Genomic DNA, 15,042 nt, shown 5'->3' on the forward strand with positions numbered 1-15,042 from the left:
AATGGAAGGAAGACACTGGTAAAATTATTTTACAAACAAGAGCTAAAGTGATGTCTGCGATTTGTGCCCTTAGAATTGACAAAGAATTTGGCTATAACTCAATTAGCTCTGTGTTGAGCATATTGAACCCTACATGTTGAGAGGAGTAAAGGTAGATAAAAAAGTGTTATTATTATTCTCTATTGGAAGGTATGGGGATGCGATTTGGTGTGATGTGATTCCCATGAATAATTATCATATCTTATTGGGAAAGCCATGGTATGCCTATAGAAGAGCTTCATATAACATGGAAAAAAATAGATACTCTTTTGAGGTTAACGGGAAGAAACTTATTCTTGGACCTTTGACTCCCACACAAATTTATGAAGATGAAAAGACTGTTAAAGAGAATATGAAAAAATATGAGAGAGAAAAGAATGAGAGGAGTAAGGGAGTGCAGGTTGACATCCCAACAGATGAAAAAGGAGAGGTTGTATTGAGTGAAGAGAATGGGATGTCAATTGAGAAAAAGAGTGAGCTTGAGGAAAAAAGAAAGAGAGAAGGCAATGAGATAAGAAAAATCTTTGAGGTAGAGAGAGAAAAACAAGAGAGTTTGAGTAAAGAAGAAGAAAAAAACTTTAGTGAGAGAAAAAAGGCTAAGGGTGAGGGAAAAGTTAGTTTTGTGATAAAAGCCAAAGAGAGTGTAAGCAAGAATAAAATTTCTTTACTTCCTAACCCATTAACTCATTCTTGTTTTAATTCTTGTGATTTTATGCAGCCATGTGTTGAAAGACCTTTTGAAAGGAGAGGTGAGGCGCGAGAAATGGTGGCAAAGGATCCAATTGAATTCCAACATGAATTAGGCGAAATTAATTCTTGTTGGATGGTGGAAGATAAAAGCTTGGTTAAATTCTTTGTTATTGAACCTTTTGACTATTTTAATTCTTATTTATATGTTTATGATATGGAGTTTCCTAAAGCCATTGCTAAGCTGGAATCATTGCATAAAAGAATACAAGGTGATGTTATTCCATTAGTAAATAAGTCCAAGTATGATATGTATAATTGGTTCATTCACATTCTTGGCCTTCCTAGAACACCTAAGGTATTTTTGGAGGTAATGAACTATACTCTTATTTCTTATGTTGGTGACTTTATAATTTTTGTGGATGATGATATTTTGATGCATATCAAGTCATTAACTGTAATATCTAAGTTAAAGTGCAAGAGTAATTTGCTTTCTTTTGAAATTGAGTATGACATAGATGATTATGCATTCCAACTTGGTGGAAAGAGGCATGAAATTTATGAGAAGAGGCTTGCTAATGAGTTACATGTTCTTTCTTCTCTTATTCAAGTGTCTAATGAGTTTTCATGTAATAAATTACTAGAATGTGAGTTTTGTTGTTTGATGGGAAGTCATTCCTCTAGGCATGTTGATTGTGAGCCTGTAAAAGTGTTTGCTACTATTAAAGAGGATATGCATAATTATTGTGACGTTAGTGCTCAAATACTCTTTCATGAACCTATCTATGACTCTCTCTGTGATAGTTTGAGCAATTATGTAGAATCCATTGATGTTGCGAATATTATTGGGGAAAGTTATAATCATGAGCTTGAATGTATTGAAATTTGTACTTTGGAATTTATGGGTTCTTCTGACCTTACTGAGAATTTATGTGCATCTTTGAATAACTTACATGTAGAAGAATCCATGGGATTTATAATTGATACATGGCTATATCATAAGAGTGTCTTATTTGATACATGTGGCAGAGATACTTGTGTTAAATGGATGCATGACCAATATTTTATAATTTCTTTGGCATACACATGTTTGGACTACCTTATTGACAAGATCGCATTGCAAATTTCATTACATAGTGCATCTAAGAGAGGTTTTTATTGGACAACTCTAAGTAGGCATAAATTTTATTGGGATGATGATGTCCATATACTTTATAAAGGAGTATTTACACCTATTAGGCTTAATTTGGTTAAGTGGACACATGGTCACTATCTTGTTTTATTCTTACCATTTTTTCACATTAGTGGATGCCATTTACTAGTGCGTGACTTCTTTTTCTTACAAGGTCGAAATTCGAGGACGGATTTTTTTCAAGAAGAGGGGAATGATAGCATCCTAGGAAACTCAAATCTATTCAAGGATAAGAATGAAGCTTTGGAATATCAAAAGGGGTCTTTAAAGAGATGTTAAGCTAAAGAGTTATAAAACAAGGTCATTAGACTTCAAGTACAAATAAAGAAGTTGTTAATTGGGATGGAGAGCTGAAGGATAAAGGATATGAGTTGTCTAGGTATTATAATTATTTTATGGTCCAAATTCATATCCAAGAAAAGGTGGATTAGATTCCAAGAGACATCCTCTAAAGAAGGTCCAAATCAGGCCACTATTAGACCTATTTGGCACATAAAAATGTGTCCAAACTTGCAGCCCAATAAGTCCTACATGAAGCCACGTTTTTATAACATAAAAAGGACTTATTTGCTGCCCAAGAAAGGTTCAATAGGCGTGATAGAAGTTGGGTACAAGTTGGTGCCAAGTTGCTTGCAAGTTGCCTTCAAGATTTCCAAGATCTTATCCATAATTGGTTTGGGACTTTCAAGATATCCAAGATTGGTTTTAACTTATTTTCATATATTTTGGTACTAGATTTGTTGCTTTCCTAGGTAATTAAGGTTATGTTTTCCTTTTCCTAAGATTGTTGGAGTTACTTTTCAATATTGACTTGGTTTTTGTTTCCTAGTGTTTTTTCTTTTCCTAAGGTATTTGGACTTGTTGTCCAAAGTAGTTTAGGACTTTATTTACTTATTTTTAGGTAGGAATTTTGTGACCCCCTCTCTATATAAAGGGGTGTCTTCTTTGTTATTAGATTTTAGATTATGATAGACTATTATCAATAAAAATTGTGAGATTTTTCTTGCACTCTTGTGTGTGGCTACTCTTGGATTTATTCTTCAACCTTCAAGACTCAACTTAAGGTGGTAAGATTAAACTCTTTCGAAATCTTAGATCACTTCTAGGTATTCAAGAAAGGTGATAAGTTTAGGCTTATTATTGTTCTTGTTATTCTCAAGGGTCGGGTTTCACAATCTATCTCTTGTTTTTAATTCTCTATCAAAGGCGATTAGTTCTTTGTTAGCTAATTATTATTGTTAGGATTCAACTTCAAGAATAGACATCTTGAATTCAAGAAACTCTTTCTTGAATTCAATCTATCTTTAATTTTCCGTCTTTTTTGTTTCTTTATTTTCTTTTAGCTTCCGCACGTTTCTTGATTTTTTCTTTAGTAATTCTTAGACCCTATCGTATTGTTATCAAGTGGTATCAGAGCATAGACTAATCAAGATTTAAATCTTGATAATATTGGGAGGTTCTTGAGCAAAATAAAACCAAAATAAATCCAAAAAAAAAACGAAAATTAGCCCAAAAAAAAGCATTATGGCTCATTATTATTTGTAGAATTCAAGTGTTATTTGGTTTCCAAATCAAGAAAGAAAATAAGAAGAGGCGATCCTAGTTCTTGAAGATTAAGGTAACTTCTTTCCTTATTCTTGTGGGTTTTGGGTTTCCTAAATTCTTTCCTTATTTTTTCTACATAACCAATTCCTATTCTTCCAAGGTTTGGTCATTCACTTTCCTTTTCTTTTTCTAACTCCACATTCTTATCACTAAGGGTTGTGACTAGTAAGGTTTATTAATAAATCTAAAGTTTAACGACCAAGAGTTGCTTTGAGTGGAAAAAGGCAAGAGAGGCGAGAACATTAGAGGAAAAAGCCAAAATTTGAGAGATACATAATTCTTCTAATCTTTGTTCAAGAGGTTTCAAACAGGTAGTTATAGTGAAAGGAGGTGAGCTATGACTCAACAACTTGAAAAGTCGAATTTATAGTATACCGAATGGAAGGAAGTCAATGGTAAAATTATATTTCAAACAAGAGCTAAAGTGATGTCTGCGATTTGTGCCCTTAGAATTGACAAAGAGTTTGGCTATAACTCAATTAGCTCTTATATGGTTGAAAAATTGAACATGCCTTGTGTTGAACATATTGAACCCTACATGTTGAGAGGAGTAAAGGTAGATAAAAGAGTGTTATTACTATTCTCTATTGGAAGGTATGAGGATACGATTTGGTGTGATGTGATTCCCATGAATAATTATCATATCTTATTGGGAAAGCCATGGTATGCCTATAGAAGAGATTCATATAACATGGAAAAAAAAATAGATACTCTTTTGAGGTTAACGAGAAGAAACTTATTCTTGGACCTTTGACTCCCACACAAATTTATGAAGATGAAAAGACTGTTAAAGAGAATATGAAAAAATATGAGAGAGAAAAGAATGAGAGGAGTAAGGGAGTGCAGGTTGATATCCCAACAGAGAAAAAATGAGAGGTTGTATTGAGTGAAGGGAATGAGATGTCAATTGAGAAAAAGAGTGAGCTTGAGGGAAAAGAAAAGAGAGAAGGCAATGAGATAAGAAAAATCTTTGAGGTAGAGAGAGAAAACAAGAGGGTTTGAGTAAAGAAGAAGAAAAAAAACTTTAGTGAGAGAAAAGAGGCTAAGGGTGAGGGAAAAGTTAGTTTTGTGATAAAAGCTAAAGAGAGTGTAAGCAAGAATAAAATTTCTTTACTTCCTAACCCATTAACTCATTCTTGTTTTAGTTCTTGTGATTTTATGCAGCCACGTGTTGAAAGATCTTTTGAAAGGAGAGGCGAGGCGCGAGAAATGATGGCAAAGGATCCAATTGGATTCCAACATGAATTATGCGAAATTAATTCTTGTTGGATGGTGGATGATAAAAGCTTGGTTAAATTCTTTGTTATTGAACCTTTTGACTATTTTAATTCTTATTTACAGGTTTATGACATGAAGTTTCCTAAAGCCATTGCTAAGCTGGAATCATTGCATAAAAGAATACAAGGTGATGTTGTTCCATTAGTAAATAAGTCCAAGTATGATATGTATAATTGGTTCATTCACATTCTTGGCCTTCCTAGAACACCTAAGGTATTTTTGGAAGTAATAAACTATACTCTTATTTCTTATGTTGGTGACTTTATAATTTTTGTGGATGATGATATTTTGATGCATATCAAGTCATTAATTATAATATCTAAGTTAAAGTACAAGAGTAATTTGCTTTCTTTTGAAATTGAGTATGACATAGATGATTATGCATTCCAACTTGGTGGAAAGAGGCATGAAATTTATGAGAAGAGGCTTGCTAATGAGTTAAATGTTCTTTCTTCTCTTATTCAAGTGTCTAATGAGTTTTCATATGATAAATTGCTAGAATGTGAGTTTTGTTGTTTGATGGGAAGTCATTCCTCTAGGCATGTTGATTGTGAGCCTGTAAAAGTGTTTGCTACTATTAAAGAGGATATGCATGATTATTGTGACGTTAGTGATCAAATACTCTTTCATGAACCTATCTATGACTCTTTCTGTGACAGTTTGAGCAATTATGTAGAATCCATTGATGTTGCGAATATTATTGGGGAAAGTTATAATCATGAGCTTGAATGTATTGAAATTTGTACTTTGAAATTTATGGGTTCTTCTGACCTTTCTGAGAATTTATATGCTTCTTTGAATAACTTACATGTAGAAGAATCCATGGGATTTATAATTGATACATGGCTATATCATAAGAGTGTCTTATTTGATACATGTGGCAGAGATACTTGTGTTAAATGGATGCATGACCAATATTTTGTAATTTCTTTGGCATGCACATGTTTGGACTACCTTATTGATAAGATCGCATTGCAAATTTCATTACATAGTGCATCTAAGAGAGGTTTTTATTGGACAATTCTAAGTAGGCATAAATTTTATTGGGATGATGATATTCATATGCTTTATAAAGGAGTATTTATACCTATTAGGCTTAATTGAGTTAAGTGGACACATGGTCACTATTTTGTTTTATTCCTACCATTTTTTCAGATTAGTAGATGCCATTTACTAGTGCGTGACTTCTTTTTCTTGCAAGGTCAAAATTCGAGGACGAATTTTCTTTAAGGAGAGGGGAATGATAGCATCCTAGGAAGCTCAAATCTATTCAAAGATAAGAATGAGGCTTTGGAATATCAAAGAGGGTCTTTAACAAGATGTCAATCTAAAGAGTTGCAAAACAAGGTCATTAGACTTCAAGTGCAAATAAAGAAGTTGTTAATTGGGATGGAGAGCTGAAGGATAAAGGATATGAGTTGTCTAGGTATTATAATTATTTTATGGTCCAAATTCATTTCCAAGAAAAAGTGGATTAGATTCCAAGAGACATCCTCTGAAGAAGGTCCAAATCAGGCCACTATTGGACCTATTTGGCACCTAAAAATGTGTCCAAACTTGCAGCCCAATAAGTCCTACATGAAGCCACGTTTTTATAACATAAAAAGGACTTATTTGCTGCCCAAGAAAAGTTCAATAGGCGTGATAGAAGTTGGGTACAAGTTGGTGCCAAGTTGCTTGCAAGTTGTCTTCAAGATTTCCAAGATCTTATCCATGATTGGTTTGGGACTTTCAAGATATCCAAGATTGGTTTTAACTTATTTCCATATATTTTGGTACTAGATTTATTGCTTTCCTAGGTAATTAAGGTTATGTTTTCCTTTTCCTAAGATTGTTGGAGTTACTTTCCAAGATTGACTTGGTTTTTCTTTCCTAGTGTTTTTCCTTTTCCTAAGGTATTTGGACTTGTTGTCCAAAGTAGTTTAGGACTTTATTTCCTTATTTTTAGGTAGGAATTTCGTGACCCCCTCTCTATATAAAGGGGTGTCTTCTTTGTTTTTAGATTTTAGATTATGATAGACTATTATCAATAAAAATTGTGAGATTTTTCTTGCACTCTTGTGTGTGGCTACTCTTGGATTTATTCTTCAACCTTCAAGACTCAACTTAAGGTGGTAAGATTAAACTCTTTCGAAATCTTAGATCACTTCTAGGTATTCAAGAAAGGTGATAAGTTTAGGCTTATTATTGTTCTTGTTATTCTCAAGGGTCGGGTTTCACAATCTATCTCTTGTTTTTAATTCTCTATCAAAGGCGATTAGTTCTTTGTTAGCTAATTATTATTGTTAGGATTCAACTTCAAGAATAGACATCTTGAATTCAAGAAACTCTTTCTTGAATTCAATCTATCTTTAATTTTCCGTCTTTTTTGTTTCTTTATTTTCTTTTAGCTTCCGCACGTTTCTTGATTTTTTCTTTAGTAATTTTGGCCCCTATCGTATTGTTATCAGTATGCCTCGATGGAAGTCCACCAGCATATCATCTGGATATAGGACATGGTAGCGGACTCCGCAGTTGGATTATCGTCATGGATGTTAGTTACTATTTAGTTCTTCTTATTTATTTACTTTTCGTATTTAACATAACTAAGTTCCCCAGTTCATTATTCTGCTTTGCTTACGCTGGTAAAATTTCATCTTTTTAGGGAGGCGGTTGGTGTGAAAGTATCCCAGATTGCCTTAGTCGCTCAACTACAAAATATGGTTCTACCAAGCATATGAAGAATGTATCGTGGTTTGCTGGGATACTTGATCCTAGTCCCCGAGATAATCCAGGTGAGGCTCATATATATATATTTCAGTTCATACGCACTAATATCTTGCTCTGTTATGCGTAAAATTTTACCACTATTATCTAACTGCAAATGATATTGGAATTGGTAGAGTTTTACAACTGGAACAGGGTGAGGGTGAAGTATTGTGATGGTTCATCCTTCACTGGTGAAGTAGAAAAAGTTGACCCCGTAAGTGATTACTAAATTTGTCTCTCATATATATTGATAAATATCACAGATGATTTAATGATTAATCCCATAACATTTTTCTGATCGAAAATGCCAAATCTATATTAGGACAACAAGCAGTTTTTTAGAGGGGCCAAAATATTTAACGCCATCATGGAAGATTTAGGGAGCAAAGGAATGAATTTGCTGAACATACTCTATGGCCTGGCTTCATATTCATAATTACAAGCCATTCACTAGCTTATTATGTGCTTCTTCTTCTTCTTCTTCTTCTTTAATTTTCATGCTGGCTAAATCTTAAAACACAAAAAAAATAAAAAAAAAATGCAATGTTAGGCAATCCTGAGCGGAGTTTCAGCGGGAGGATTGGCTACAATCTTGAATTGCGACAAGTTCAAGTCACTCTTGCCGAATGATGCCAGAGTTAAGTGTGTCGCAGATGCAGGCTTCTTCATTAATGGGTGAGTTTTTCTTTCTATGCATTAAGTGATCTGATTACTCAAGAAAATGATGTCTATTGATTTTACTAGTGTCTATGTCTATGTCATTGGAACTTAAGCGTTGCAAAATCAATATATGCAGGAGGACTATTTCTGGTTCTTCAGATATTCAAGAGATCTATGAGAGAGTTATTACATTACACGTAAGTTCGATCATTTTTTTGTTTTAGTACGGTCATATTATATACTCTCACCGTTTCAATTTATTTGAACCCATTTGACTGGGCACGAAGTTTAAAAAAAGAGAAAAGACTTTTGAACTTGTGATGTAAAATGAGGCAGATATATTTTGTGTGGCTATAAATCATTGCATAAAGGTAAATTGTTTCCAAATAAGGAAAGAAGTCATTCTTTTTTGTACGGACTAAAAAGAAAATATGTTCATATAAATTAAAACGAGGGAGTAGATGCAAATTACATTTTTTTCTATAATATTTTTGTTCCTCTCGTTTAATTAATTAGGGATCAGCTAAGAATTTGCCCCCATCTTGCACGTCTGCAATGGAACCAAATCTGGTAATAATTTTAAGTTTTTTTTTTTTTAAAATAAAAGTCTTTTCTGTATGGTATATAAATATTGTCCTCTAACAATCTTGTTTTCTTTAATAATGGTGCAGTGTTTTTTCCCTCAGAATGTTGTTCCGTATGTTCAGACTCCACTTTTCATAATTAATTCAGATTATGATTCTTGGCAGGTCAAGGAGACATAAGCTAATTTCTCTCAGTTTAGTTCTTTCTTTAGTTTCTATAAAATCTTAAAGAAATTTATTGTGACGATCCAACACTACTCTAACTCCAGATTGAAAATATTTTGGTACCTAAATACCTCGATCCACAGCAAGTCTGGAAGGATTGCAAGAGTCAAATAAGCAACTGCACATTTGGCCAACGTATAATTATTCAAGGTTTGTATTTCTCTGGTGATTAACTAATGCATACCTTCCAATTAATCTTTTATGTTAATTTATCTTTATTTTGTTTTATATAGCTTTTGGAGTGGAGTTCCTGAAGGCATTCGAGGGACTAACCCCTTCTTTTACGAGGGGTTATTTCATCACGTCTTGCCATTCTCATGGTGCAATTCTGTCGACGAACTTCTGGTTTAGTCCTGCCTCTCCAAGATTACTGCATAAAGTAAATATTCTTTTGTTTTATCCATATAAAGTTTGAATATATATACACACTTACAAGTTCTGAATTTATCATGCCCCTATTATTATTAGTAAATATTTATGAGTTATAATATATATAATAACAGGTGTTGTAATGTTTTATCTGTGCAGACAATTGCGGAAGCTGTTGGGGATTGGTACTTTGATAGAGCAGGATTCCAATGCATAGACCCATACCCTTGTGCTAGAGATTGCAAGCTATGATTAAGTTAGTGAACTTTTATAACGAATACGCTTGCAGATGTTGTACCTGCCGCTTATTTGGTGATACCTAGCTCTTCGTTGGAGTAAAGAAAGTTTGTATATTTTACAGTTACTTGCGTCCTAGTATTAGATTTTTAGTAAAAAGTTTCTAATTGTTCAGCTTAGCCCTACTTAAGTTTAATGTATTTCAATTTAGTCCAGTCGAGTATAGTATGATGTGATTCCGGTTCTGTATTTAGAAGGGCAAGTGAACTGATTTTTGCTATTGTGAATGAAAAATCTTATCCCTCTCTCTCAGCTCTCTCTTTTCCTCTTTCTTCTTTTTTGTGGTTGGTTTAGTGAATCTGATACTTCGGAAACAAGTGGCAGTGATCCTCCTAATAAATAAAGAGAAGAATAAGAATTCAGACACTATTGCACGTTCATGGCAGTAGAAAATTTTTTATTTACATTTTAGTTTCTGGACAAATAAATCGTTAATTTTGGTCTCTCTGCGCTATCGCCTATTTACTTTCAATGAGGTATCAAAAGGGACATTAATGTTTCAAAAGAGACATTAATGAAGTTCCATTACACGAAACATCAGCTTAGACTGGAATTGATAGATGACATAATTTTTGCATTTATTTCAAAGAGGAATAGTTGATTTTTACATATAATAGATGACATAATTGTGCAAGAATTGCACTTTCTTTCCATATCGTTGCACTGCCTCTAATAGTTGATTTTTACATATATATTTTAATAATTATAACTCTGTTTCGGTGATTTACATGCTCAAGAGGCTAATTTTAAACATTGGTTTAGAAAATCAAAGGTATTTTTGCAATTTCAATACCAGCCTTAATTTATGATTCTGTTTGTCACGACCCGAAATTCTCATCTTCGGGACCGTGATGGCGCCTAACATTTTCATTTGCAAGGTAAGCCAACGTTAGAATAATGCTAGCCATTTTTAAATAATTTTAAATTAATTAATAACAAAGAAACAAATACGGAAATAAAGTCTGAAATAGAGTGAATAATCCATAATAATAGCGATATCGAAATACCATTCCAGAACTGGTTCATAAGTGCACGAGCTACTAGAACAATACAAATAAAAGTCTGAATAAAATTCAAGTTGTTTGAAAAAATAATACACAGTTAAGGTGAGATATAAGGGGACTTCAGAACTGCGAACGCTGTACAGCTATACCTCAAGTCTCCTCTGAGTAACTGAATCTGAGTACGTCTACGGTACACCGCTGGAACCAATTCCAAAATCTGCATAAGAAGTGCAGAGTGTAATATAAGTACAACCGACCCCATGTACTCCGTAAGTGTCGAGCCTAACCTCGACGAATTAGTGACGAGGCTATGACAAGACACGTACGCAAACAACCTGTACAAGTATAAACAAATACGAAGCAACAATAATACAATAAATAACAATTTATAAATTGGGAGGGAACATGCGAAGGGGAATGATATAATAATTTCAGCAGGAGAAGTATCACTTAGCAGCCAATTAATTTATCAGCAATAAAATGAGCAAATGATAATATGAAAATGGCACGGCACCATCCTTCATGCTTTTACTCTCATTCCTCTCATAAACTGATAAATAAATAAATAATAATTGACACGGCATCACCCTTCGTGCTTTAACTCTCTTTTGGCACGGCATCACCCTTCGTGCTTTTACGCTCTCTGAAAATGACATGGCATCAACCTTCGTGCTTTTACACTCTTTCTCACCATGACAATGATAGAATAAATAATAAAAATGGCACGACATCACCCTTCGTGCTTTTACATTCCTTCTCACCATGTTCAACAATAATTAAATCACTAAAAATTTCATGAATAATGATGAGATAATCAATAAATAATTTAAACAGGAATATCTTAATTAAATAAAAAATTATTCAAAATTAAATAAAATCCTCCAGCATGCTTTGACATAACCACAACGCATAAGTACTCGTCACCTCACATATACATTGTACCTGCATATTAAATCACGTAAAAAATAGGCAATTAAATCCTACTCCCTCAAGTCAAGGTTAACCACGATACTTACCTCGCTTTGCAACCAAATTCAAGATTCCAATAAACCATTGCCTCGCGAGTTCGTGTCCGAAATCCTCAAATCTAGTCATAAATAATTCAATATACTCAATACAAATCGTAGGAATTAATTCCATATGAAATTACTAATTTTTCGGATTAAAAATCTAAAATTCATCTAAAAAGTCAACAGTGGGGCCCACGTCTCGAATCTCGAAAAAACTTACGAAATCTGAACACTCGTTCCGAGACGAGTCCAACAATACAAAAATTCTCAAATTTCGATGTCAAATGGATCTTCAAATCTTAAATTTTCGTTTTTGGAAGTTTTACAAATATTTCAATTGCTTCCATCTAAATCTGAAATAAATGATGAATATAGACATGAATTTATGAAATATAATTACTTTTGGTTATAGAACACTTACACAATTCAAAGTCGTGAAAAATCGCTTTGGAATCGCCTAAATCCGAGACTCAAAACTCAAAAATGAGTAAAAATGGCTAACTCCCGATTTTTATGTGTGTTGTCCAGCATTTTCGCTTCTGCGGACAATTGAAAGCATCTGCGGTCTAAAATCCGCAGGTGCGATTACACCAGAAGGCCAAAATTTCAGATTTTTTCTTAAGTCCAAATTTTGATCCGTTAACCATCCGGAATACACCCGAGGCCCCCCGGGACCTCAACCAAATACACCAACAAGTTCTAAAACAACATACGAACTTAGACGAGACCTCAAATCACATCAAAAAATACTAAAACCATGAATCACACTCCAATTCAAGCTTAAGGAACTTAAAAAATTTCAACTTCTACATTCGATGTCGAAACCTATCAAATCAAGTTCGATTGACCTCAAATTTTGCACACAAGTCATAAATGACATAACAGAGCTATTCAAATTTCCGGAATCAGATTCTGACCCCGATATCAAAAAGTCAAATCCGTGGTCAAATTTTGGAAATCTTTAGCCTTTACATTTCTAGTTTTCGTTAAAATGGCCATAACTTGAGCTAGGGACCTCCAAATTAAATTCCGGGCATAAGCCCAAGTCCCAAATCACGATACCGACCTACCAGAACTGTCAAAATACTGATCTGGATCTTTTTTGCTAAAAATGTTGACCAAAGTCAACTTTATTGAGTTTTAAAGCTCTATTTTACATTTTAATCAATTTCTCATATAAAAACTTTCAGGAAATCTACTATGCACGCAAGTCGAGGAATGATAAATAGTGCTTTTCGAGGTCTTAGACACACAGAATTAATTATTAAATTGAAAGATGACCTTTTGGGTCATCACATTCTCCACCTCTAAAACAAACGTTCGTCCTCGAATGGAATTAGAAAAGTACATGAGCTGGTAAAAAGGTGTGGATATTTACTCCGCATGTCCGACTCGGACTCCCAGGTAGCTGTCTCAATTGATTGACCTCTCCATTGTACCCGAACTGAAGGATAACTCTTAGACCTCAACTGTCGGACTTGCCGGGCTAGAAGCTACCGGCTCCTCCTCATAAGTCAAATCCTTGTCCAATTGGACTGAGCTAAAATCTAACACATGGGACGGATCACCATGATATTTTCGGAGCATAGACACATGGAGCACCAGATGAACTACTGATAAACTAGGTGATAACGCAAGCCTGTAGGCTACTTCACCCACCCTTTCAAGAATTTCGAAGGGTCCTATATACCTAGGGCTCAACTTGCCCTTCTTTCCGAACCTCAGTACCTCTTTCATAGGTGAAACCCGGAGCAATACTCTTTGTCCATCCATGAATGCAATATCACAAACTTTACGGTCGGCATAATTCTTTTGCCTAGATTAAGCTGCGCGAAGTCGATCCTGAATAATTTTGACCTTATCCAAGGCATCCTGTACCAAATCAGTACCCAACAACTGAGCCTCTCCCGGTTCAAACCATTCAACTGGCGAACGACACCATTTCCCGTATAATGCTTTATATGGAGCCATCTGAATACTCGACTGGTAGCTGTTATTATAGGCAAACTCCGCAAGTGGCAATAACTGATCCCAAGAACCTCCAAAGTCTATAACACAAGCGCGGAGCATATCTTCCAATATCTGAATAGTGCGCTCTGACTATCCGTCTGTCTGTGGATGAAATATTGTACTCAACTCAACCCGCGTGCCTAATTCACATTGTACAGCCCTCCAGAAATGCGAGGTAAACTGTGTACCTCGATCTGAAATAATAGACACGAGCACACCGTGAAGGCCGACAATCTCACGAATGTAAATTTGAGCTAACCGCTCTGAAGAATAGCTAACTGCCACTGGAATAAAATGTACCGACTTGGTCAACCTGTCCACAATGACCCAAACTGCGTTGAATTTTCTCTGAGTCCGTGGGAGTCCAACAACAAAATCCATAGTGATACGCTCCCACTTCCACTAAGGAATTTTTAACTTCTAAAGCAAACCAACAGGTCTCTGATTATCGTATTTGACTTGTTGACAATTTAGACACCGAGCTGCATATACAACTATATCCTTCTTCATTCTCCTCCACCAATAATGTTGCCGTAAATCTTGATACATTTTGGCGGCACCTGGATGAATAGAATACCTAGAACTGTGTGCCTCTTCAAGAATTATCATGAAGTCCATCCACATTAGGCACACAAATACGACCTTGCATTCGCATAACTCCATCTTCCCCTACAACAACCTATTTGGCATCACCGTGCCGCACCTTGTCCTTAAGGACAAGTAAATGAGGATTATCATACTGCCTCTCTCGGATGCGCTCATATAAAGAAGACTGAGCGACTGTGCAAGCTAGAACCTGACTGGGCTCATAAACATCTAACCTCACAAACTAATTAGCCAAAGTCTGAACATCTGCAGCTAACGGCCTCTCATCAACCGGAATATAGGCAAGACTTCCCATACTCACAGCCTTTCTACTCAAAGCATCGGCCACCACATTGGCCTTTCCGGGGTGATACAAAATAGTGATATCTAGTCCTTCAACATCTCCAAACATCTTCTCTGCCTCAAATTGAGATCTTTTTTTTAAACAGATATTGTAAGCTACGATGATCAGTAAATACCTCACACGAGACACCGTAAATGTAATGCCTCCAAATCTTCAGCGCATGAACAATAGATGCCAATTTTAAGTCATGAACATGATAATTCTTCTAATGAATTTTCAACTGCCGCGACGCATATGCAATCACCCTTCCATCTTGCATCAATACTGTACCAAGCCCAATGCGAGATGAATCTCAATACACCGTATAAGATCCTGAACCTGTGGGTAATACCAACACTGGTGCCGTAGTCAAAGCAGTCTTGAGCTTCTGAAAACTACACACACA

At 35.0% G+C, this 15,042-nt stretch overlaps 1 protein-coding gene across 1 annotated transcript; it reads left to right on the forward strand.

The window, feature by feature from the left end:
- Positions 1-391: 391 nt before the first annotated feature.
- Positions 392-9,639, forward strand: LOC104090984 (pectin acetylesterase 11-like). Its single transcript, XM_070183644.1, has 13 exons — positions 392-469; positions 758-998; positions 7,252-7,334; positions 7,446-7,575; positions 7,684-7,763; positions 7,872-7,955; positions 8,100-8,224; positions 8,346-8,406; positions 8,726-8,779; positions 8,881-8,958; positions 9,063-9,168; positions 9,252-9,397; positions 9,547-9,639. Exons 1-13 carry the CDS (start codon positions 392-394, stop codon positions 9,637-9,639), a joined length of 1,359 nt encoding a protein of 452 aa, XP_070039745.1.
- Positions 9,640-15,042: the final 5,403 nt, after the last annotated feature.

This window comes from Nicotiana tomentosiformis, chromosome 8 (genome assembly GCF_000390325.3).
Source record: "Nicotiana tomentosiformis chromosome 8, ASM39032v3, whole genome shotgun sequence".
Taxonomy (NCBI): Eukaryota; Viridiplantae; Streptophyta; class Magnoliopsida; order Solanales; family Solanaceae; genus Nicotiana; species Nicotiana tomentosiformis.